Here is a 25,981-nt window from a genome sequence, read left to right on the forward strand (position 1 = left end):
GGCCCCACAAAGGAGTTACAGGTGTGCAGATACACTGTTCCCAACACACTGGTCTCCCCGGCCCTCGGGGCGTCCAGGCCGCGCCTGGCTCGGCCGAAGCCCACGGGATGGCCAAGCAGCCTTGACCATGTCCTTGAGGTGCTGCTAAGTACTTTCCACGTGGGCTGTGATGCAAAACTCCTTGAGCAACGCTGCCTCAGGGGAGGGCTCTCCCCCCACTTATCCTGTCTCTTGTCCCTTTTCCTCTGTGTGCCAAGCCCTTGGAGCGCCCGGGGCAGAGGATATCTCCCGATAAGTAGAGATAAGAAGAGGTCCCCCTCTCGCAACTTGTGGTGGCTGCTGAGAAGACTCTCTGGAACCGGGGAGGCTCCGACAAGTGCGGCCCGGAAAATGCCGGTCGAACCTGCCACGAGGAAGGCTGGAATCGAGGAGAGTCCGGCAAGCACCGAGCTTTCTAACTGACACTCCAGGAGCGGGAGGGAAGCCTTCCTGGAGGAGGTGACCCTTCGAGGCTGGAGGGAATCCGCCCCGCCGGGAAGAGGCGTGGGCATGCCAAGCGCAGGGCGCGTGGGCACACAGAGAACCACACGGACTAGGTCAACCTGGCGGCCGCCCAGGTAACTGGTACCGACCCGTCCCGGGGAGGAGCTCGAGAAGCATACGCCGGACGGTCTCTGGGTCCAAACTAACAAGGTCGTGGCCGTCCCCCGCGGGTTACAGGGCGACATGGGAGGAGTGGAGGCGGGGGCACAGCAGGGCAACCCCCCACCCCCCACCCCGACACCGACCTCAGGATGGTCTCGCTGGCGCAGCAGTTTTCAAAGGGGATCACGTAGCCGACTTCGTGCCCGATGTTGACGTCCATCTCGTCTGCCACCCGCAGAGCGAGCTGCACGGCGCTCTGGGGGCGGACCTGCGTGCACACCACGCCCCCGTGCTGGTAGCGGACGGACAGGCAGTACTCGGCGCACCACTGGGGAACCTTCAGCGGGGAAAGAGGACACGGGATCAGCCTCCTCCGGGAAGGAACTCGCTCCCTCCTCCGCCAGGGAAACCGCTGGTCGTGCGGCGGGGCTGCAACGCACCCGGGTTAGGGACACTGAGCGATCGGTGCTGAGGCACAGGGTGATTCCTGGAAAATCACTGAATAGAGTTAGGACCAAACACGAGGTTGCAGGGGCTGTGAGAGTCTGACCACTTCCAGATGGGGGGAGAAGAAAAAAAAAAACAAAAAAACAGATAAAAATAAAAGGCAGAGTTAAAAAAAAACAAACACATTTTTAACCTCAGCTGTGTTTCTGAAAAGACTAATGGATTTACAGACGGTCATTTTCTTCCAGTTGCAAGAAAGATCCATGAGACCTATGGCTTCTGGTATCGACTACTGTGTCTTAAGCAATGGAAATATTAAATAGCACCTCTGTGACTCCAAATTAAAGCATTTACATTTAAACCTAAATGGCTGTAACAAAATAACCAAATAAGCCTCAACACATCCCTGGTAAGAGAAGCTAAGGTACACTAGCATTTATCATACACAATGTAAAATGAGCCCGGGGAGCTAGTCAACCACTCCAGCCAGGTTTGGAAAGAGTCGATTCCAACGCTGCTGCTGAGTCATTTACACTAAAAATCCATTTACTGTATCAAGTTCGTTTGTGCGAGAATTAGTATACTAGAAAGTACCTGTTTCGGGGCGCCTGGGTGGTTCAGTCAGTTGAGCATCCGACTTCAGCTCAGGTCATGATCTCGCGGTCCGTGGGTTCGAGCCCCGCGTCAGGCTCTGTGCTGACAGCTCGGAGCCTGGAGCCTGTTTCGGATTCTGTGTCTCCCTCTCTCTCTCTGCCCCTCCCCGACTCATGCTCTGTCTCTGTCTCTGTCTCTCTCTCTCTCTCTCCCCCCGTCAAAAATAATAAACATTAAAAAAAAATTTATAAAAAAGCAAGTACCTGTTTCATCTGTACGCTATAACCTGAGGTGCTATCAATAAATAATACTTTGTTACATGTTTTTTTCTTCTTTTTAATGTTTATCTCTTTGAGAGCAAGGGAGCACCAGCAGGGGGAAGGGCGGAGAGAGAATCCCAGGCAGATTCCCCACTGTCAGCACAGAAATAATGTGGGGCTCAAAACTTCTGAACCATGAGATCACTACCTGAGCTGAAAATCAAGAGTTGGATGCTTCACCGACTGAGCCACCCAGGTGCCCCATGACATGTGTTTTTAAAACAGATCATTCTAAGAGTGTTTTTAATTTTTTTTTTTAACATTTATTTAGTTTTGAGACAGAGAGAGAGAGAGAGAGAGAGCATGAGCAGGGGAGGGGCAGAGAGAGGGAGACACAGAATCCGAAACAGGCTCCAGGCTCTGAGCCGTCAGCACAGAGCCCGACGCGGGGCTCGAACTCACGGACCGCGAGATCGTGACCCGAGCCGAAGTCGGACGCTCAACTGACCGTCACCCAGGCGCCACTCTGAGAGTGCTTTTAAATAGATCTAAGATCTTTAGAGGTTTTCACATGTTTAATTATTTTGAGGTTTGCTATTTACTAGACCCGTCATAGAACTCTTAGATTGTAATCCTCACTGTAATTTGACACTTGGCCAGAAATCATCAGTAACTCCAAAATGAGCCGCCGCTGCGCACTGCAAATCCCTAACCGTCAACACTGCAAGTGTACTTCCTCCATTTAAGATAGGGGTCAGCCTTGTTAACAGGTCGAAAACTAATCAGTAATTAATGGGTTCAGTGCCCGCTCTGTCCTATGGAAGATGAATGTTTAAGGTACCACCTCAGGAAGTCTAGAATCAAGGCACACGAGGAAACAACAAGGCACTACAGGGGCCAAAGGCCAGCATTCCAGGTCTGGTTTGTTACTAGTTTGTTCTGTTTTTGTTTTGTAATCTCTACAACCCGGCGTGGGGCTCAAACTCGCGACCTCAACATGGGGCATCGTGTACTCTTCTAACTGAGCCATCCAGGTGCCCCAGCTAGTTGGTTAGTTGGAAATCACAATTTCTCTAAGCTTCAGTTTCCTCTCCATAAAATGGGTTGCACAGAGGAATTACCCTTCAAGTCTAAGCTCCTGGGACGTTTTCTCCACAATGCTTACTGTGCCCGCGCGCCCCCCCCCCCCCCCCCCCCCCCCCCCCCCCCCCCCCCCCCCCCCCCAGAGGCAGAAGACCCCCTAGGGTGCTACCCAAGACCACACATGGCTCACACGTCCTGCGGCTCCTGGGCTGTTCTGGTGTCCACCCACCCCACGAGACCATGAGCCGGCCCTGGGAGACCACAGGCTGTCTCTCTTGGTCACCAAATAATTGCAGGTCATTTTACTCAATAAATTTCTGATGAATAAACAAATTCCTTATACTTTCCAAAAATATTTTATTTTTATTTATTAAAAAAAATTTTTTTTTTTTTTTGAAATAGAGAGAAGGCGAGGGGGGCAGGGGCAGAGAGAGACAAGGAGAGAGAACCCCAAGCTGGCTCTGCGCTGTCATCACAGAGCCCGAGGTGGGGCTCCATCCCATGAACCGTGAGATGGTGACCTGAGCTGAAATCACGAGTCGGATGCTTAACTGACTGAGCCACCCGGGCGCCCCCGAAATACTTCAAAAGCCCACGGTTCTGTATACTCTACCTTGAACTGCTTCACCATCCCAGGTCACCTAAAAGGGAATTCACATAAAATTTTCTGTCTCCCTCATTCCCCAGCACATAATTTTTAAGTCCTTACCAAACCCTTACTTTTTTAAACCTGATTGCCTTCATGTCAGGATCCACTCTCCAGGTCGCTAGCTGAGACTCTACACAGCATTCTTGTGAAAACTGTATTAAAACCAGTTGTTTGAATTTTTGTCTCTCCACTAGACGGAGAATCCTTAAGCTGGACATGTGTGGTTCACAATTTCCCCAATACTTAGCAGAGGACCTGACACATAACAGACATAATAAATATTTGGACGGATGGCTAGTTAAGGGTATCATCATAATAGAAGGACGGGAAAAGTCCTGGACTCAGAACTCAGTGTGGGAGAGAAGTAATAAAACCAAGGGACGTTAACTACAAAGGAAGCTTGAGCAGTACTCACTAGCAGACGAACTGCATAAGAAGAAACAAATATCCGGGGAGCCTGGGTGGCTCAGTCGGTGAAGCGTCCGACTTCGGCTCAGGTCGTGATCTCACGGTTCGTGAGTTCGAGCCCCGCGTCGGGCTCTGTGCTGATAGCCTGGACTGCTTCGGATTCTGTGTCTCCCTCTCTCTCTGCCCCTCCCCTGCTCATGCTCTGTCTCTTCATAATAAATAAATGTTAAAAAATTAAAAAAAAAAAACAATAAAAAAGAGTGCAAGACTGACCACACACACACTGTGCTTAATGTAAGGACGTTTGCGGACACGGCCAAGTGACTAGATGAGCACAAGTCGTGGCTAATTGCAGGGAACCCCCTCAAACGTGGCTCTGACTGCGGACCACGCACAGCCCCCTCGGGAACAGCCACACGCAGGGAGCAGCAGTGAGCGACAGACACGCCGAGGGAAAGGAAACAGGGAATCATCTGGCCCGTTGTGTACAATTTCTCTGGTCCTACACACCTTCTGGATCACTCCAAGCCAGCTAGGGCTCATCGATAGGTTTGGTGCCTTAGCAAATTGTGGACATTTCATGATTTCAAGGCAAGAATACAGCTTCACAGGGCACGCCCGCCCGCCGCCCGCACCTACAATAAACCCCGTGCCGTTCCTGCCCGGATTCTGATCCTCGGGAAGTGGCTTTGGCTTTGTCCTAATATACCTTAGCCTCTTACCAGCAAAGTATGCACCTGTTCGAGATTTCATTTCTCTCTTCCACTGTTTCTCTGTGGGAGAGAGTCCCCCTCCCCCCCCCCCCCCCCCACCCCCGCCCCAGTATTAAGAACGTATGTAAGTTGCAAATGCCAGAACTTGGAGCACTTAAATACCTGCACCCTTCGATCCATCATTTGGCTTTACTCCTTCCAGAAAGAAACACTGAGTTCTAGGCCACTGTGTGCCTTAAGTATCCTTTTAGAACTTGGCATAAGCTGTGCAACCTGGTGAACAAAATAGGAACCTGCCCCTCTGACACATGAATAGAAGAAAATAAAATAAACCCATCTACATTTTGATCTGGGAGTGTGGGCAGTAGACAACACCCAAATTCACGTATTTGGTCTAGAAACTCGCCCTACTAGAAATTACGACTGCAAATAGTTTCATTCTGAACTCACCGGACAACCGTTTCAAACTCCCTCAACCCAGGTTTTGAATGCCATTGCCCGGACTGCGTGACGTGCCACATGTGTGAAAGCCCGAGCCGGGAAGCACGTCTCCGTTCTGTCCCAGAGCCCGGCTGGGCCGCCACTGGGCCGGGCGCGGTGGGCCATCAGTGCCGCAGTGCGCGGTGAGAACGTGCGTCCCCCGCTCTCGTCTCCTGCCTGCAAGGAGATCCCCGGGACGCTGGCCCGTGTGCGGCACGAGACTAGGCGAAAGGAGTCCTCTGAGTAACCAGAGTCTAATCTACCTCGAGGCTCCATCAATGCAAGTTAGTAGCCGGACTTCTACGCTGTACAAAGTCACAAAGGGAAGAAAAGACACTCTGTTCTCCAGGCAGCAGGCACGGAGGCCGGTGGCTGTGACCTGGGAGAGCCGGGACCCGGGGTCCTCGGGGGGCCCGATCCGGCAGGCCCAGGACAGCAGCGGCAGCGGCATCCGTGTGCGGGCCCACGGCTGCCACTGTGGCGAGAAGACAGCCACGTGAGTTACATCCGTGGAGCACTTCCTGTCCTTCCACCCACTGGCAGAGATGGTCTCACCTCATCGAATGGACACATGCAGAAGTGAAGTGAGCCAGACACGGCTCTACCCCTGTTAATATAGCCTAGTCCCGAAGGCCTCCGAGCCCTCAGGTTATGTCACTCACCTGTCAGCGACAGCCTGGTTCCCCTTCTGCTCCGTAGGACCACGGAAGGCGCAGCCAGAGCCATGGCTCTGATCGCTCACTCTTATTCCAGTGCCAGAATCATAGGGACCCAGAGTTGAAAGGCACCTAGAGGACCTCCGATTCACCCCAAGGTATGCGTCCCTACAGAAACATTCCCGCAAAGTGACCACCCCTGAGCACGCTCCTAAGGCCACCCCAGGGGACCCACCATGTCGGGACACACTACTGAGGAGTGGTCCCCCGCAGAATTAAATGCCACACGTCCCTGGATGCCATAATTTGTACGAATCTCGACAGTGAGTCAACACAGGTAGAATGTACCAGCAGAAAATGGTGGACAAGTTTGCTCAGTTAGTGAGGTGGAGATGTTCTATACCATAGAGTTTCTGAATTGAGGTTAAATCTCAGGTACATCACGCTTACTCCCCTCACTAACTCGTCCACTTCCTGGGAAATTTCAGGACAAAAGCCAGAAAGCGAGAAGCAAAGAGAAGAGACAGTTCTAAAAATATTTCGTTCTCTGTCGGGCTTTTTCATAAAGCTGCCCCCAGAAAAGGCAATAGGAAAAGGTCCTATAAATGTATGAAAGGTTGTCCTATTTTCCCTCGGGCAGTCACAAAACGCCAGCCGCACCGGAGAGAGATGGAATTTTTTGGACCCTGCAAAATGTCTGTGGTCCTCTTTAGAAGGCTTGGGTCTAAAGACAAACTCTTGTTTGAAAGGCTGAAACTCTGAGGAACCAGAAAATCATCTCGGAAGCTAACAAAAATAACCGGGCTGTTTCCAGAACCGAGAAAACAACCGATGCTCCCGATACTTAATTTGGTTTAGAACAGGCCCACTTTCCCATCTCTTTAGATTTCCCATGCTACTTAGATTTCTCTCACCCCGAAGATACACACCGACTTCCCGATGAACAGAAAACAAGCATTATTTGTGAAAACGGTTGAGAAGTCGAAGACAGCACGAGAGACCATTGCTAGCTATCGACGTACCGTATTCCACGGTGTGGGGTGACAAGTCTTGGCTTTAGCGGTCGCAAATTCTAAAAGAAAACTCAGAGGGTATATATTTGGTGTTTTCCTAACCAAAAGAGCGGGCTAAAGCAATTCTGAAACTACACGGAGCATGCATTCCAGGACTGAACAAGTAACGATACCATGTATCGTGATCACGTGTCAGGTTCCTCACGGTTAGAGAAGGGCGTTATTCAGAGGCAGCAAGACGGGCCACAGCGAGCCCTGTGCTTTTGGAACTGGCATCAGAGGCACCAGCACAAATTCATGGTTTTGGAGACTCAGAGAGACAGAAATAAAGACGGAAATAGAGAGAAATGCAGAGAAATAGAGCTACAGACAGAGAAACAGTTACAGGGGGAGACGGAGAGGTAGCACACATACCCACACACCTGCCTCCTAGCTCTGTTACCTGACGGGGCCTGGAAGCCACGACGAGCTGATGGCAATGCCACTTGGTGCCCAGATCTTGGTTTCTAAGTACAGTTCTCCACCTAAAGGGACCAGGGCTGCCTGAGGAAAACGGCTGTTTCTTTTTTTTTTTTTTTAATTAATGTTTATTTATTTTTGAGACAGAGACAGAGCATGAGTGGGGGAGAGACAGAGAGAGAGGGAGACATAGAATCCGAAGCGGGCTCTGGGCTCCGAGCCGTTGGCACAGAGCCCGACGCGGGGCTCGAACTCGTGGACCGCAAGATCGTGACCTGAGCCGAAGTCGGACGCTTAACCGACGGAGCCACCCAGGCACCCCGAAAATGGCTATTTCTAAGACTGGAACAGGGAACACACTAGATGGGCCTGTCACGTGCTACAGGGCCAGAGAGCAAAGAAACGCGCCAAGAATGACGGGGACCGTCAGAAGGACGCAGAAGTCATCCCGCAGGCCGCGTCGGGGACAATCCGCGCAACAAAATAAATGGGCTCGGTACTGAATAAGGAAAGAATTTATGAGTCCACATTGAAACGAATAAATGAGCAAATAAACACCGAAGAGGAAGTTCAGCTTTACAGAAGAATTCCGAATACTAAACGTAGAAGGAATGTCAGAGTTAGAAAAGTCACCACTTCAGTTGGCACCTGGCACCAGTGTCCTAATGTCAAAGAGTGATCTGAGGATAGTAACACCAGCAGGTGCACGTGTGACGAGAAGCGTACTTTACATGGTCTCAAATTACCTCCTGTATCTTTTACTTCCATTTTTTTTAATGTTTTTATTTATTTTTGAGACAGAGAGAGACAGAGCATGAGCAGGGGAGGGGCAGAGAGAGAGGGAGACACAGAATCCGAAGCAGGCTCCGGGCTCCGAGCTGTCAGCACAGAGCCCGGCACGGGGCTCGAACCCACAGACCATGAGATCATGACCTCAGCTGAAGTCGGCCGCTTAACCGACTGAGCCACTCAGGGGCCCCACTTTCATTTTTTTAAGTGAAACACTGACTTTTTAAAAATTCCATCGTGTAAAAACTCTTGAAAATATCTCACAGAAGACTTATGCAAAATGCTCGTCACAACACTTGGGAAAAGCAAAACCCCGGAAGCAACCCAAATGCCCATCATCAGGAGAAAGGATATATAAACTGCAGTAGATTCAGGCAAGGGGCTACCATCAAAGGGAAAAGCAAATGAAGCCCAGCCATAAAGCATCAGGATCATTTGTGGTTCTCAAAGCTTGGTTTCGAGACCGTCAGCATCACCTGCAGGTTTGTTAACCATGCCAGCTCCCCTCCCCACACCTATTGGACTAGAAACCGAGGCCGGGCAGGAGGGTGGGAAATGGCAGGTGGGTTTTAGGAAGCCTCCAGGTGAGTCTGATAGGCTCAAGTTAGAGAGCCACTGTTGTGGATGAGTGTCAGTAACACCTGGGCAGGACGGGCTGGTGTCAGAGCACAATATGTCCCTTTACAAGTGAAAACTGGGGACACCTGGGTGGCTCAGTCGGTTAAGCGTCCGACTTCGGCTCAGGTCACGATCTCGCGGTCCGTGAGTTCAAGCCCCGCGTCGGGCTCTGTGCTGACAGCTCGGAGCCGGGAGCCTGCTTCCGATTCTGTGTCTCCCTCTCTCTCTCTGCCCCTCCCCCACCTGTGCTCTGTCTCTTTCAAAAATAAATAAACCTAAAAAAAAGTGAAAACTGGCTAACCAGAATAACAGGGCTCACAACCAAAAAATATGGTAAATCTATAAAAAGAAAAGCAAGAAATAATGAATCCAAGTTACTCCATGGAGGAAAGAGGGTAAAATATGGGGAAGGCAGCCTCTGAGAACGACGGTGTTTTACTTCTTCAATTAGGCAGTGGGTACGAGAACCTCCTCACAGCTCTTTTTTTTTTCTGTTTTATTTATTTTTGAGAGAGCGAGCAAGCAGGGGAGGGGCAGAGAGAGCGGAGGACAGAGGATCGGAAGCAGGCTCCGTGCTGACAGCAGAGAGCTCGATGCGGGGCTCAAACTCACCAACTGTGAGACCACGACCTGAGCTCCAGTCAGACGCTCAACCGACAGAGCCCCCCAGGCGCCCCGCATCTCCCCACCTCCTCAATGATGGGGAACGATGGCGACTTTACAGTGAAGCACAAGACAGCCACCACCTTACCGAGGCACCAAACTTAATTATAGCATCAGGGACAGAACCGTTATGCCTCCGCAGAGGCTGCACCGAGGAGGCTGCCACAGCACCTCCACGGTCTTCTTGCCACAAACGCACAACTGGAATTTAATCCTAAGGAAACATCAGACAGACGCCGGCTGAGGGATGTCCTACAAGACACTCTTCCAAAATGTCAAGGTCAGGAAGGACAAGGAAAACCTGAGCCCTTTCAGACTATAGGTGGTTAAAGAGGAATGACCGTTGAGTGCAACGTACTTTGGATTCTAGACCGGAAAAATGTTTTGTTTTTTTTTTTATAAAGGACATAAAAAAATGGAGGTGAGAGAGGGAGGGAGCCAAACCATGAGAGACTCTTAAAAACTGAGAACAAACTGAGGGTTGATGGGGGGTGGGAGGGAGGGGAGGGCGGGTGATGGGCATGGAGGAGGGCACCTGTTGGGATGAGCACTGGGTGTTGTATGGAAACCAACTTGACAATAAATTTCATATTTAAAAAAATAAACAAATAAAAATAAAGCACATTAGTGGGAAAATCGATGAGATTTGAAAGTCTGTGAACTAGAGAATCATGAAATGTCAATGTTACATTCCTGACTTGGATCATTACAGTGTGGCTGTGCTCTGTTTGTGCTAAATATTTGCTGAAAGATTTGGAGGCAAAGGGCCTCGTATCCTCAACGTTTGAAGGGTTCAGAATAAAAACTGTGCGTGTCTGTAGGTGTGTATGTGTGTGTGAGCGTGTGTGTAGGTGTGGGTGTGTACGGGAAGAGAGAGAATGGAAAAGCAAATGTGGTGAAATATTAACATCCGGGGAAGCTAGGGAAACAACATGGGGAAAATCCTCGTCCTGTTTTTGCAAACTTATTCTAAAAATCTGAATTATTGCAAAATAACAACTTTAAATCACTTTTCAATTTTTTTTAACGTTTATTTATTTTTGAGAGAGAGAGAGAGAGAGAGAGAGGGAGACAGAGGATCAGAAGCAGGCTCTGTGCAGAGCCCGAGGCGGGGCTCGAACTCACCCTGAGAACTGTGAGATCATGACCTGAGCCAAAACCAAGAGTCAGCTGCTTAACCAACTGAGCCACCCAGGTGCCCCCGATTTTAAATAATGTTCAACTTGCCCTTTGTCCACAGTAACCAGGAATATTACGCCCACTCAGTTTTCAGCAGGAGCTACTTGCCAACACGCCAAAAGCATTCATTGTAACAACTCACCCTAACGAGTAACAGTTCATAGCAAACCCTTGACATTGGCAGCCGAGTTAAAGAAAAACCACCTATTGTCCAGCCTTCCTCCCTTCAAGTTAGAACAAGTAAGCCCCAAAAGTAACAAACAACCTGAATGTGGCAATGTATCGTAGAAAGTCCTCTTATAATTCCAACTCAGAAAAGTATGTGACATTAGTTAGTCAAATTATTCAATCCCTCTGGGCCACTGTCAGATCATCTTTATGGTCTATTTTAATTCTCATTTTTCATAAGAATCCATGCATGAATTTTATAACAGAAATACTGCTTGCTTTATAATTTAAAGGTAAAATACAGATACCACTAAAATCAAATCTAGAAGTTCAAGCAGAACAACAGCGGCCTGGACAATAGACATTTTTCATGAACTATTTACCCTAATAGATCCCGAAATGTATGACCTCAGGCCAGGATGATATGTGACCACTTCCTTATTTCTCATAGTCTGGAAAATAAAAATTTTCTTGTGCTGTTGGATTTCTGGAGCTTAACCGGCTTCACCAACAAGCATGTCCAAATGCCTCGATCATCAGACTGCTGGACATGTAAACAGAGCAATTAACCCCCAAGTCTATGACAAGCAAATAACATTGATCACATCTTTTAAAATATGTGATGAGGGGCGCCTGGGTGGCTCGGTCGGTTAAGCGTCCGACTTCGGCTCAGGTCACGATCTCGCGGTCCGTGAGTTCGAGCCCCGCGTCGGGCTCTGGGCTGACGGCTCGGAGCCTGGAGCCTGTTTCGGATTCTGTGTCTCCCTCTCTCTCTGCCCCTCCCCGTTCATGCTCTGTCTCTCTCTGTCTCAAAAATAAGTAAACGTTAAAAAAAAAAATAAAAAAAAATATGTAATGAAATAATTTGAATGGATTTTTATCTACCATTCTAGAGAAAATGTTGTGGTGCCCTAAACACAATCAACACCCACGTACATAGAATTAACTGTTATTCAGCTGGCTTTAATAAATAAAACTAGGCAAGTCACAACTGCTGTGTCTGCATTGCTAATGCTTTGTTTTGTTTTGTTTTGTTTACATTGCGATCCAGGCCTATCTCAAGAAACAAGAAAAATCCCAAATACGAAATCTGACAGCACACCTACAGGAACTAGGAGCAGAGCAACAAAGAAACCCCAAACCTGGCAGAAGACGAGAAATAATGAAGATCAGAGCAGAAATTAACAATACAGAATTCACAAGAGCAGGAGCTCAATGAAACTAAGAGTTGGTTTTTTGAAAAAAGAAACAAAATTGATAAGCCTCTAGCCAGGCTTCTCAAAAAGAAAAGAGAGAGGAAACAGATAGAATAGAGAAATCACAAATAGATAAAATCTCAAATGAAAACGGATTTGTCACGACCAATCCCTCAGAACTCCGAGCAATTATCAGAGGATACTGTGAAAAACTGTATGTCAACAAACTGGACAACCTGGAAGAAATGGACAAATGCCTAGACGACCAGATTATTATTAAAACTGAACACCGTGCTGTGACACTATAATTACTTAAGTGACACAAAAGTACCACATAAAGCAAATGGTATTTCGTAGCGGCTACTCACCTGAGAGCTCTTGCCGCATTTAGCATCTCCTGAAACGATCACAATTTGATTTTGAAGCAGGTTCTCCATAAAGGAGTATTTTTCTTTCCATATTGGAAGATCCTCTCTTTCTTTTAGAAGTTTGTAATAACGTGACGAATAAGGCAATCCATCAAAAGGGTTAAGTTCCAAGTCCTCGCAGGCCAAAATCCCCTCCTCATCCCCATCGCTGGAATCAAGGGATTCTGGGAAATAGCGCTTCTCGGACGCAGAGTTGGGACCTTCCAGCTCTTCTTCTTCCATCTCGTCCGAGAGGGAGCTCAAGCAGCCGGCATCCTACATCGGGTTCCTCCGACAATCACCCACCGCCAACAGGGTTGAAAGTCCACGGACGCAGACTCCGGCGTCCTAACTGCCAAGACTTCAGTCCGCGGTCTGGGCAAGTTGAGTGCCTCAAGTCTGCATCCGGTCGCCTCCGCTGGGTCCCCTACGGTCCCGGCTCGCGAAGCACTCTTGAGCACGTTAAATGACGGTCAGTAAACCACGCTACCAACAGACAGACAAAGAAGGAAAATCAGATACAAGGTGTTCAGGAGAAAAAGCACAGGTGTTCAAAACAAAGGCGTTAACTGGTTTTTTGCTCTTCTTTCCCGGGAACTGGCTACGGTCTGTCATTTCTGTGGCCTATTTGAAAGCCCAGGAATAATTCAAGGCTCGCTCTTCAAGTTGGGGCAGCTGCGGTTTCCTCCCCGCCGGCCTGGAGACGGTTCCACGCTGGACCTCGTGCTCTCGGCCTGACCTCGATCGCAGGCCCTGACAGCAAAAGCAGCAACCAGGGGATGCGGTGGCTGTTAGGCCCCACCACAGGGTCTCTAACGCCACTACGGGAGATGCTGGGCCCTGTAACAGGGAAGACTGTCAGGGCCCAGGGGGGGGTGTTCCCCTAACACTGGTTACCAGACAGTCTCTATTTTTTTTTTTTTTTAATTAAGAAACCCTCTGGTTTAAAAGAGAGTATTTTTTTTAAAACTTCATTTTCCATTTGCCTGTGCCAGTTGACAATGTCAGGCAAGGGAGGTGGATTTTTTTTACACCAGTAACGTATTCCCTACCTGTCAGGTAAGTGATCTTCCAGTCAGGAGTGATTTTTAAAAAATCCAAATCAACATTGCTGAAAGTAAGCGTCTTTTCACATTAAGCAGGTGAACACACGAAAAAGTCAGAAAAACTCAAGTAAAAAAAGAGCAGAGCATAAAATGCCATTCACGATACTGTCAGTGAAATTACTCTTTTTACAGCACTCCATTTACCGTAACTATTGCTTTAGACTGTTGGGGCTCAAAGGGCTAACTCCTCAACCTACATAATAAAAAAGGCTTCCCCACTGGTCAAGCCAGGCTCCAGGGAAACAAACACTCCAGAAGCCCCTGCTGAGTGCCTTCTCAGGGCCTCCATTAATAAACCAGCCATGAGACACACACATGAAGATACTTTTGGGGTCAGGACCAAGAGTTTTAGAACTCACACAAAAATAGGCCAAAAGAGGGAGAAACTAATAACCAGAGGTGGGGGGGGGGCGGGGAGGGGAAGGATGTTGGAGCTCCTCAAAGGTAGAGTTCTTCAAAATTCATTCTGGAAGCCACTGTTTCCAAATTAAACTGGAGTTACAACGATGTAATAACACAAATGTAATATGGATTAACGGCCCAGCTCTTTGCCACCCCCCTATGGGTGGCACAGAATAGATCCAAGAAACACGATGGCTTGAGATCACAGGACAAGCTAATGTTGAGAAGGCATCCAAGAATCAGAAAATCCCAATGCTTAAGAGAAGTTAACATTTAGTTTTATGTTCAACTTTTGCTTTATTCTGATTAGAATCCCTTCTAGGGGGTTCTCATTTGACAGGTAAGTTAAATTGTTGCCATGACTGATGATTGTTGGAGGTACTATTTCTGAACTGTTTTACTTCAAAAAAGAAAAAAAGCACAGCTATTATTTTTACCAAATATACACCCCTGAAATGCTTCTCTTAGTTTTACAATACTCCTTAAAGATGAAATTATCCTGTACTGAAAGTAACATTTATAAAGGCTCGAGCACTTTGAACCCCCAGGGAACAGTCAAGTTTTCTGAAGAGTCATCTTTCTAGAGACCTCAGGCTCCCCTCGCCCCTTCACCACACGTACACTGTACAGCTGTATCCACCCATTTCTCTGTCATGGTGGATTCAAGATGGAGGCAGATGCTCTGCCCCTGCTCCCCTGGAGAGGCGGACTCTATTTCCTCTCCCTTTACTCTGAGCTGGCCCTGTGAATCTCTGCCATCAAAAGAAGGCAGTCAAGTGATGCTGAACCGCTTCCAAGATATTCACATGCCTGAATCACCCCCGTGGGAGCCGGCTGTTATTGGGTGAGACGCCCAAGCCACGTGAAAAGGCCGCTGGGAAGAGACCAAAACTGGGCTTCTGCTGACAGAAAGCACAGGCGTGTCATGTGGGTAAGCCACGGATAGCGCTCCAGCCCAGTCAGGTCTCCAGATGCCCATGGGCCCAGCCAACACACCAGCCAGCAACATCAGCACCCACAGGAACCCAGTCAACCCCGAAGAATTGTGAGAGGGAACACAGGGTCACCCACCGCTCCTGGAAGCTACTACGTTCCAGGGTAGTTTGTCGTCTTGCAGCAACAGATAACCAAAGCTCTGCCTACTAAAACGATCTAACTCTCTCTTCATGCCTCAGGGTCACCATTACGTCAGTTCCTAAACAGAACGATGTCCTCAGACTTCCCTTAAGCGTCCACGGGTCAAAGGCCAGACTACTGGTCTGAAGAGCCGCTTTTCTGCAGAGATTCAGTCCCCACGTCCCACTTTGGTCAGTGAGCTTGCCCCGTGAGGCCCCCCTCTGCTTCTCTAACCTGCTCTTCTACCTGGCATGTTAGAAACCAGTTAGGCTTGTTTGACAGGAAGACCTGGAAGGTCGAGTCCTCAAAGGGTTCTATATTGACTCCAGTAAGTCTGAGCAAAGCTATGAAGTCTGTGACATCTATTTTCACTACTCAGATGCACTTCTTGCCGCTCTATAGTTCGGAGTTCGGGATTTCGACGGGGCAGTGGCTGAGTCCTCCCTGCATTTATCCTGCAACTGACATGAGCCGTGTCAATATTTTCTGGGATATAATCAAATACACATACAAGAGATCCATGTTTCGGCCTTCGGCAAATTTAATAATACCATCCTAAGTAAGGGAAAACAAATATTGTAGGTTACGTGCCACTCAAAATTTAGTAAAAATTGTTCTGTTGCCAGCAGAAACTATGTTGCACTCCAAAGAATCTGAAAGATTGGTAATTTGCTCCTTTTCAAAGCTATCTTACCTATAAACTGGGGACTGCATAATTTGTCAAGGGCCGCCCTTTGAAGTGAGTCTATCACAACTTTTAAACGAGTACTTATTAAAATACTACAGACCTAACGTAACACGAAACCACCTCAACAACAAAGAATCAGAAATTGATGTAAGAGGACCTACATCTTAGTCACTCAGATGCTCGGCTCTGGCGCAGTCATTCTAGAAATACAGTTCACAGAAACGGAAAGATAAAGTTTGCAAGGGGCTAAGTAAAAACAAGGTCGTGAAACCTGTCCGGAGAAACTCTGGTTTAGGTTTCACAGTTCAATGGTCCTCTTCTGCATTTTTCTCCGTGTTCGATTTACTATAAATATATATTCCTCACACCGATCAAATTCTCAAATATACAACTTCAGGACTTCATGGAGATCTAAAAGGGCCAGTGTGGTCTCATCCGGTCTCACGGCTTCGATGCCACCCACACGTGGGGGACTCTCACTTATAGGTCCTGTTAATCCTGGCTCTTAAACTTCAGTCTCCTGTGTTCAACCACCGACTGGTCACCTCCACCTTGGACATTTGACAGGCATTTCAACATGTCCTAAACCGAGCTCCTGATGTTTACTCCAGAGCCACAAGCCGGGTCCTCCCCTTCTCGATGACTTCCTCCCTTTCAATGGCTCAGACCCAAAATGCTGAGGTTACTCTTGATTTCTCTTTATCTCAAATTCCCCTGCCTACAAAGATGTGCACATCCTAATCCCTAATCCCTGGAACCTGTAAATCTGTACTTTGCATGCCATCTTCGTGAAGACGTCATGAAGTTACAGACCTCGAGACCGGGAGCCCATCCCGGTGAGTCCAGTGTAATCTTGAGTCCTGAAATCAGACGACCTCTCCCAATTATAGTCAGAGGGAGACAGGACTATGGAAGAAGGGCCAGAGGGATGCCGTGTTGCTGGCTTTGAAGACGGAGGGAGGGCCACGAGCCAAGGAGTGACGTGGGTGGCCTCTGAAAGCTGACAAGGAAATGGATTGTCTCCTAGAATCTCCAGAAAGGAACACAGCCCTGCTGGTCCCTCGGCCTTCGCCCAGTGAGGACCTTGATGGACTTGTAACCCACACAACTGTCAGATCGTAAGTTACCACTAACTACGGCCACTTGCCCGATGACCTGATCACGTCAGTCCTACTTCCAAAACGCCTCAAGCACTGTGAGCGGCTGGTCACCTGGACCGCTACAGCAGCCTCGTGACTGGCCTTCTGCTCGCACCCTTAGCCCCGCTGTCACTCCTCAACCCAGTCGCGGCGACCCCGTTCAAGTCAGCACGTGGTTCCTCTGCTCAAAGTCTCTACCGGCTTCCCAGCTCCTCTGACTCCAAGGAGAACCCCAAACACTTAACAGGACTGATGGGCCCGGTGGCTCCGGCCTCATCTCCGACCGCCCCCCTCGCTCCCCCCCCTTCTAGCCCCGTGGCCCCCTCCGGGTTCCTCGGACACCCTGACGTGTGCGGGCCTGGGGACGTCATGGCTGCTCCCCTCTCTGAAAGGCCCTTTCCGCAGGTGTCCCCACGGCTACCAACCTTTCTTCGTGAAGGTTTTCTCACACGCCCACCCGCGAGGGCTCACCGGCCACCCTAAACTTTGACCCACCCCCCCCGTGACCCAGACCCACTTCCTAGCCTCTCTTCCGGCTTTGTTTTTTGCCCCTTCATGCTCACCACCGTCTAACAAGGTATGTATTTGTACCTGTTTACCTCGTTTCTGGTGGAAGGCCAGCACCACTCAGCAGAGCTGTGTCTCTCTTGCTCACGGCCGACTACGGCAGAGTCCGCGTGCTAAGCCTGTGTAAATATTGGTTGAGTGAATCATGTTAGCACTTCAGAGGTATTTTTGTTCAGCTTCCCAAGTTGCCCCACGTTGTGTCAGGGGCAAAGTCCTTCAAAGCGCCTTGGGATCTGGGTCCTCCCATGTGCCGGGGCCTTCATTTCACGCCGAGATGCTGGTGACAAGCTACTGTCACTAGGCTTCCGGGTTTCTAAAGGCTCTGGCCCGAAATGCTGGTGAATTCCCAGGTTCCAAAACTGAAACGTTTGTACGGGCTCTTGGTTTTCCCTTGAATCACACACCCACGCCACTGTTAACTCTTGTTTCCACACCGAAGGTGGGTTTCTCTCGAGCCTTTCAGAAGAGTCGCCGAGCTGCCCTGAGTGGTGATGGAGGTGCACACCATGCTTGGGGCAGGCCCCTGACCTTCAGAGCTCCCGGAGATGACCAGTTCTGGGGAGCAACGTCCTTCCGGATTAGGAAACTACTCAACCATCTGTGCTTATTATCCTTTCCCCACGTTTTGAGTCTCTCTACTCAGACTGTTATCGGAGCGCTACCTACCCTCTCGGGTAATTTCCACAGTCTGAGCTCACATACAGTGGGTGCTCAGTTAGTGATTAGAGGCTGAGCAGATAATGACCGAATCGCTTTCTGTTCTTCAGGGATCTTCCACTTTTAAGACTAACATCTGTTTCATTACAGGTACTATTCATGATCTAAAAGGTTCGCCCTGTCCTCAGGTTTTCTCATCCTCCACGCCTAGATTTTTGGTCTTTCATTCACTTGTTTGGCCAGTACCTGAGGGCCCACCAAGTGTCTGTCCTGTAGACACAGTGGTGCCACAGAGACAACAGGCAGGTTTGGGTCCTGTCCTCAGGGAGCTCACCGTCCCTCGAGGCAGAGCACGGGGTGTGAAACACGGATGGTCTGGGACACGCGGACTTAGTCTTATGGTCAAGGAACTAAAAGAAGGAGGATGTGGCTGGTACCTGAAAGGAGAGAGAAGGTTCTGGTACAGTTGCGCTCACAGAGGAGACGTGGCCACGTCACCAGAGACTCGATGTGCTACAGAGATGGTGTTTTATTTTAAGTGCCATGGGCCAAACTCACCCGGTCGTTTCTTAACCCAAACTTTTATGTTTTACACTTCTGGTTTTCTTTATAATTCTCCTCCTAAATTTGATATATTACTCTATTTGTTAATACTAAAAATTATAATTTTCTTAAAGTCATTAGTGAATCAAGTTGTAGGAGAGCTGGTAACAGTTGAAGGCAAAGGGCAGGATGGAACAGAGAGTGGGGTTATGATCTGGCTTAGCAAGCAGGGCAATAAATCATTTTCACATAAAAAAAATCTTAAGATTAAAAACTAAATAACATCTCTTGAGCATTTTAAATCATTTTCCCATAGTCTATGAAAATAGTCTGTTCTGTGTGATCTAATTTACAGCCAGTCCCTTTCACGTCCACTCTTTAGAAAAAGGGTTGTGGGAGAAAAGGGAATGAACACACACACACACACACACACACACACACACACCCCTTACCTTTCAAAAAATTATTCTTTTTATAGGACTCCCAAATCTGTTGTGACCCTATTTGACCCATGAATTTTTCTTGAAGAATCAGTGTTAGTTTGTATCGAAACCTTAAAAATAGTTTAGTATCTATTTAATGTCTCTTCGTATTCTGTACAGCAGTAAATGTTTTATTACTAATATATTTGCATATAGGATCAAACAGAACCAGTCATAAAAAGAAAAAAAAAACCCTAAGGATGAATCTTCTATAAATACTAAGCTTCATAAGTTGTGCTTTTGTCATTTGTATCCCCAAACTCAGATATTCCCCAGTGTCCCAGATTTCTGGATCTCCTAGGAGAAACACTACCCTTGATAAAGTGAGCTCTGATCTCTATTATGATAGTCTAAGGGCTGAAAAATAAAAAGCATTAATTCTGGCCATTTACGGGAGCAGCGTAGTAAAAGGAGACCTCTGTCTATGCGGAATCTTTGGAACCAAGCTGTAACACTAATGCAAACACTCAGAACACGCACTCAACACGTTTACTCAGATTTTCACTTTGCCCTCTTGCTCTAGGTTCACGGCAGACTTCCTAAAGTCAAGATCCATTTCCAAGCCCTCTTTACAATTCTATGAAATAAGACAGAAGGCTTTGTACAGACGTGATCAATAAATATCTGCCGAACTAATAAACAATATCCTTGTAACCCATAATTATAATGTTTAGAACACAGAAGGTTAATGAGGCATTACGAGTGACTAATAACTGTCTTCAGGATAAAAGGCTATTATTTTTTAGAGAACAGGATCACTGATCCAACATTCCATGCCAATTCTATTCAAAATGCTTATTTGTGGCAACATAAAGAGCTTGCGCCGCATGTAAATCAACCCATTGCTTCCTTCATTGAAGAAGTCTTGCTATTAAAAATGTCAGCTCAGCAGAACAGTATGATTAGTGCCACAGTCTACTGACATCTGGCACAAGCCCCTTATCTCACTGCAGACCAGTAACAGTCTGTGGACGGGCACCGGTTCGCAGACCACACTTTGAGAAGCACGGTTCGATATTGCTACTAAAGTTGGACCAGTAACAATAATGGTAATGACAATAATTCTATCAATTAGCCTTTATAGAGCGTGCTTATTGGGTGCCAGATGCTCTAGGTACTTAAACACTTTGTATGGATTATTTCATTTACACTCTTAAAGACCCCATGAGGGTTCACTTTATTATTTCCATTTTTCAAGTGGGGACATGTAAGCCATCAGAGCTTTAGTTAATTTCTCCGGCTTCTAAGAGCTCGTCTGTGGCAGAGCAGGGGCGTGAAGTCGGGAAGTCTGATCTCAGCTTAACCTCAGTTAAGTGCAGAGTGGGTGCCTGACCGCGTTGTGCCACACTGCTTCCGGACTGCACACAAGAACACGGGCTCACGCCGGAACACTGTGGGCTGAAGAAACACTTGACGCTATGGGGGATGTCAGGCAGGGTGGTCTGGAAGAAATACCATACGACAGAAAACGTGTAGTTCCCTTATGGAAAGAAAAACGTTGAAGATGTTTGAAAACCATGGTTGTAATCACCCACGTGGAGTTACAAATATTTAATGTAAACTTTATCTCCCAGGCCTGTTATACTTTAATTGACACAATGGGCTTATATCATTACTAGGACTTTTAGAAGGTTACCCCGTTGTTTGCTTTTGTTTTAATTGGCTCGGAGCTCCCCAAAGCACATCCCTTTGGTTTCTAGCATCTACTTGAAACCTTTCTTGGACGAGATAAAAGCTAAACATTTATTAAAAAAAAACAAAAAACAAAACAAAACAAACTTTACTGCCAGACTTCTAACAAGTTGACTTTGTTTTGATCTTAAGCAAGCAAATTAAATCAACTGACTTTAAAAACACGCAAATTTCAAAAATGATTCACTTTTAACTCACTATTGGTTCATTCCAAATACTGCTTGGGGGCGCCTGGGTGGCTCAGTCGGTGAAGCATCCGACTTCGGCTCAGGTTCATGATCTCGCTGTTCGTGAGTTTGAGCCCCGCATCGGGCTCTGTGCTGACAGCTCGGAGCCTGGAGCCTGCTTCGGATTCTGTGTCTCCCTTTCTCTCTGCTCCTCCCCTGCTTGCACTCTGTCTCTGTCTCTGTCTCTCTCAAAACTAAGTAAACATTAAAAAAATTTTTTTTTAAGTTAAAAAAAAAATACACCTTGAATAACCAGTCCTGCGCAATTAATATAAGAATCCTATGTTCCACTGGTAATTTAAGTTTTTTTAGACTTATATACAGGAAGATCTCCCAAGCGCAATCAATACTTACATATCATGACAACCTATCACTTCTCATATGCAAATTCAGAAAGGGTTTTATTAGAATCTCAAATGACTGGGCCATTTCATGCTTTCAATATGGCTTTGTTTTACTGAATAATACTCTAGAAACTAATATCTGAGTAAAGGTCTGCTAAAATATTAATTTGGCTTATTTATGCAGTCTAGTTAGATATCTGAGCAAACGGGTGAGATCTAGGAAAAGCTGAAATCTTAAGAATAGGTTACTGCAGCCTTCACTAGGAAGTTAACATTGTTATTTTACCTCCAACAAATACAAAAGGAACTTACACCCACCTTTTTGTAAAGACGGGATTTGTTTGGGGTATCACCCTAACTCCTGAAGCTACGTTTTGCTTGAATTATTCCAAATGGAGATTGTGAAAAACCACAAATATCAGGAAATTGTCTTTTCTTAACAAAGTAATGGATAGTCACTTTTCAGTAACTTGAATAAACCAGTAACAGTTTGACAAACTGTGTCATGCATTCTATGGCAGGTGGAAGAGAAGAGAATTATTCCAGGCAATGCCAATGCATGAACCCCCTCAAGAGTAGGGATTCTGTTTTATTAATCCTCCCACATTTTGAGCTTCCTTTTTTGGCCACGCCTCTTTCGTCCCCTTGGGTTCTTCCACTGCACCCACCGCATGTCAAATAGCCGTGCACCCCAGGGTTCCATCCTCGACTCTCTCTTCTCGTTCCACGCCCTCTCCCGGGGGAAAAATTGTTCATATTTTTGCTTCGATGACTGAATGCTTCATCTCAAGTTCTACCTTAATCTCAGACTTCTTTCTTTAGGTCCTGACTTACATGTCCAACTACTAGTTAAGGGACAGCCCATTTAGAAGATGGGCATTCAAAGGAACTGAACTCATCCCGTCTGCACTTCTCACACTCCTTAAAAATAGAAAAGCCCTCTTTCCTTCTTTTGTGTTCTGGATTTCAACAATTAGCAGAACAATTCCCCCCATCACCTGGGCATCATCCCTCTTCACACGGCTTCTGCCTCTTCACATCCTACAGCCCCAAACTGGCTGTTCGGACCTCTCTCCCTATTCCCGGCCCTCCCAACCGCCACTGTGATTTGACCATTTCTTCATGGGATTACTACAAAGCCTCCAACTTTGTTCTTTTCTGCCTCTAGTTCTGGCTCTCCACCAATCTGTCCTTCACATGCGGCCAGTGGCCCCTTTCAAATGGAGAAGCGATCACGTCACTGACCCAAATCCTTCTCATTACCTTCACGATAAAAATCTCACTCTTCGGGTTCTTTCTGATTTAATGCCTATCTGCCCCCCAGCTCCACTTCCTTCTGTGCTCTTCTCGTAAGTTCTCTCTGCTCCAGCCACAATGAACTCCTGCTTAGAGTTGCTTTCCTGTGCCTCTGTGCCTTTGACCAAGCTGTTCCTCTGCCTAGGAAGCCCTCACACAATCCATCAGTCATTTCCCAGTCCCTTTACGAAGGGCGATCCCCAGGAAGTACCTAACATGTTACGGATGTTCAATAAACGTTTGCTATACTCCTGCAATGACAACCATTTATGTTTAAGGAGTTCTTTACAACATAGGAGATATTTTCACTCATATCTATAATCACATTTAATTGACTTTGATTTTCAAAACTGGACCGTGAAGACAATCATTGCAGATCTCATTCTCCCCAGTTACCCACGAGGAAATATGGCTCCTAACTTTCCAAAGTGGCATAGCTCAAAATTAACGCAATCATCCCTGACTAAAAGCTTGTCCTTTTTTATTATTATCCTAAATTATGAGCTGAAAAGCCACGACGAACTAAAAGGGGGTACTGGACTTAGCTCCCCAAACGTTTAATCAGAGGCACAGCCCCAGGCACATCAAATGACAGAATACTCTACAAGGGCGTATAGTACAGGGCCCGGTGCCAAACTGGCTAGTGCCCCCAGTAGGCGAGAGAGAAGTGCATTTTGTGAGCATTAGCCTAATCCTGGAAGACTTTCCAGATGCGGGGGCAGCAGCATGGGCCTGATGCCCAATTACACTACGAATGAGTCAATGCTGAAAGAGCATTCCTTGAATCCAACTATTTGAGTGCAGACCTCTACAGGTCTGAAGGACAAAGAGGAAACAAGCAGACTCGAATCTGTTTTCCTTGACTGAACTTTTGTTAAGTTTCAGAAACGAGTGGAGATGGGGGCGCCTGGGCAGCTCAGTCGGTTGAGCATCCAACTTGGGCTCAGGTCATAATCTCGATTATGTGTTGATTTTAGGGGATAGTGTGCTTAGGGGAGAAATAACTGACTGAGGGGGTGAAAGTGGGGGAGGGAAAGGTATAAACACATCTAAAGACGATTCGTGGGTTGGAGCCCTGTGTCAGACTGCGTGCTGACAGCTCGGAGCCTGCTTCGCATTCTGTGTCTCCCTCTCCCTCTGCCCCTCCCCAGCTCGCAGTCTGTGTGTGTGTCTCTCTCTCTCCCAAAAATAAATAGACGTTAAAACAACTAAGACCAAAAAAAAAAAAGTGGAGAAAGAGAAAAAAGTACCCTTACTCTGGCAAAACAAAAAACAAACAAAAATCCAGTAACAAAAATGAAAACTTCCTCTGACTTATGATACTAAGGCTGGGAAACAGCAGTAATTTGCTTTTCTTTCTTTTAAAAAAAAATCATCCTATTTGCGTTAAATAACGTTAACTTCCTATGACAATTATGTTTACTTTGAATTGCTGCAGCTAAGAGATTGAAGAAAAAGAGAGGCTATGTCTGTCCCTTCACTGCCACCTTATTCCCTGGTGACAGTGCTTTGGTTTGCTATGTTTAGTTAAGCCATCAGCAAAGAACATAATGTAACTATTCTATCTAATTTGATGAGCTTGGCAATTTCATTAAAAATCAGGACTTTATTGTGTTTCACCTGGCCACCAATTACATCCTGAGCAGGCCAATGAAAGAAATAGAAAACATGTGGCCGGAAATCCCCAAAAGGGGCAACCAATACCTTTACCGTTCATCTCAACCCCTATCCCCTTAGCAACTTTCTGACCTCAGGATAATGAAACATATCCCTTTATCTAAAGCAATTTCTCTAAAACGCTCTTTTCACTTGTTGGACAAACACAAGGACACCGTACCAGGTGCTGGAGGGAGAAAGAGAAATGAATGTTGTCTTTAGATGTGTTTATACCTTTCCCTCCCCCACTTTCACCCCCTCAAGCAGTGATTTCTTCCCTAAACACACTATCCTCTAAAATCAAATGTGGCTTTTCACAGTTGCCACCTATTACCTGAAATATTTCAATGCAAGACTTCCTCAAGGTCAAGTTCGTAGCCACTGATAAAATCATTTTTCCATACTGCTAAGCATAAAGTACTTTCCCAACACACATTTCCATTTTTCCAACCTTAAAATCTGCACGCAACCACCAAACTCTTGAGTCCTTGTTACTTCAGCGTGGAGATCTACAATATTGTTTCTTCGTTCTTTTTAAATGCAAATACCGAATCCTTTCCTGCTTGAGAAAATACAACCCTACCTCTTTTACGTGTTCATAAAGACCAGGTTTTTATGACTCTCTTGTCACTTTGATTATGATATTACTAATGGACACCGCTATGTTGGTTTCTTGGATGAAAAGACCAATTCACGACGTTGCTAATGGTTTGAAAACTAGCGTTTGCAAACACGGGTACTCCAGAAGCGCTGTTGACCTTAGATGCCGTTCATCTGAAAATGCATCCCCTGTCTCTAAGTTTCAGGGAACAGGTAATTAAGGTGCCATGAAGTGTTTACTTTCCAATCTGAATTTATTACTTCAATTTTAGTTCATGAGTTATGGGTTCTGTAGAGATCACACTGCTTGTCAATACCCACGCATAAACCTTCTTGCTTTGACAATTAATCTGAAAAAGGCCCAATATAGTCTGACAGAGGAACAGCCTAGTTTGGTGGAACATAATAAACGTCCATTCCCATCATAGAATATATGCTTCTCAGGTTCAATTAACCTCTGAACGATTCTCTTTCTAAGAGGAAAGCAATTTACCTTGGCGTCCTTGTCATCTACGGAGTGGAAATCTCTCTAGTGGCAAAGAATGAGTAATGGCTTACACGACCCAAAAAGGGCTCTCTTCATTTCCCTCCGGTGCTGTCTAGAGCAGCGGTAGGAACTGGCAGAGGAGCCATAATCGGCAGATACCAGCACGAAATCAATCATGCAGTTTCCACCCGCCCGCACTTGCCTTCTCAATCTTTTTCCTGCCTCTCCTCCATTTTTCTTCCCTCTTTAAGGCTGCTCGTTTTTCTTAATCTTTGACTCTCTCTCCTGGTTGTTTGCATTTTTACAACCTACCAGACACAATCTCCTGTGATCCTCAGAGCTTCCTTAACAGCACAACGGGCACCAGGACTTCAAAACCCACTTATTAGGATACTATTGTGTGGGGTAATGTTACGTTTGTTTAACAGCCCTCTAAAGTTTTGGTACAAAATATGTGGACTCCGCAGCTCAACCGAAAACGGGGAGGACTGAAATAAACAAAACACACACACACACACACACACACACACACACACACACACACACACACAC

General features: G+C 46.8%; 1 protein-coding gene across 4 annotated transcripts in view; it reads right to left on the reverse strand.

The window, feature by feature from the left end:
- The window catches only part of DHX32 (DEAH-box helicase 32 (putative)), a 53,067-nt gene that overhangs the window by 26,374 nt on the left and 712 nt on the right, over nucleotides 1-25,981 (reverse strand). Inside the window, exons 2-5 of one of the 4 annotated variants that reach the window (XM_049646599.1) lie at nucleotides 18,349-18,539; nucleotides 17,478-17,564; nucleotides 12,389-12,913; nucleotides 789-982 (exon numbers count right to left, since the gene is read on the reverse strand). In XM_049646599.1, coding sequence (XP_049502556.1) covers nucleotides 789-982; nucleotides 12,389-12,670 — 476 coding nt within the window. In that variant the 5' untranslated portion in view covers nucleotides 12,671-12,913; nucleotides 17,478-17,564; nucleotides 18,349-18,539. Of the gene's footprint in view, nucleotides 1-788; nucleotides 983-12,388; nucleotides 12,914-17,469; nucleotides 17,565-18,348; nucleotides 18,540-25,981 lie in introns of all 4 variants that reach the window. The other 3 variants (XM_049646598.1, XM_049646600.1, XM_049646601.1) reach the window with 3 other exon arrangements.

Source organism: Panthera uncia, chromosome D2 (assembly GCF_023721935.1).
Source record: "Panthera uncia isolate 11264 chromosome D2, Puncia_PCG_1.0, whole genome shotgun sequence".
Lineage (NCBI taxonomy): Eukaryota > Metazoa > Chordata > Mammalia > Carnivora > Felidae > Panthera > Panthera uncia.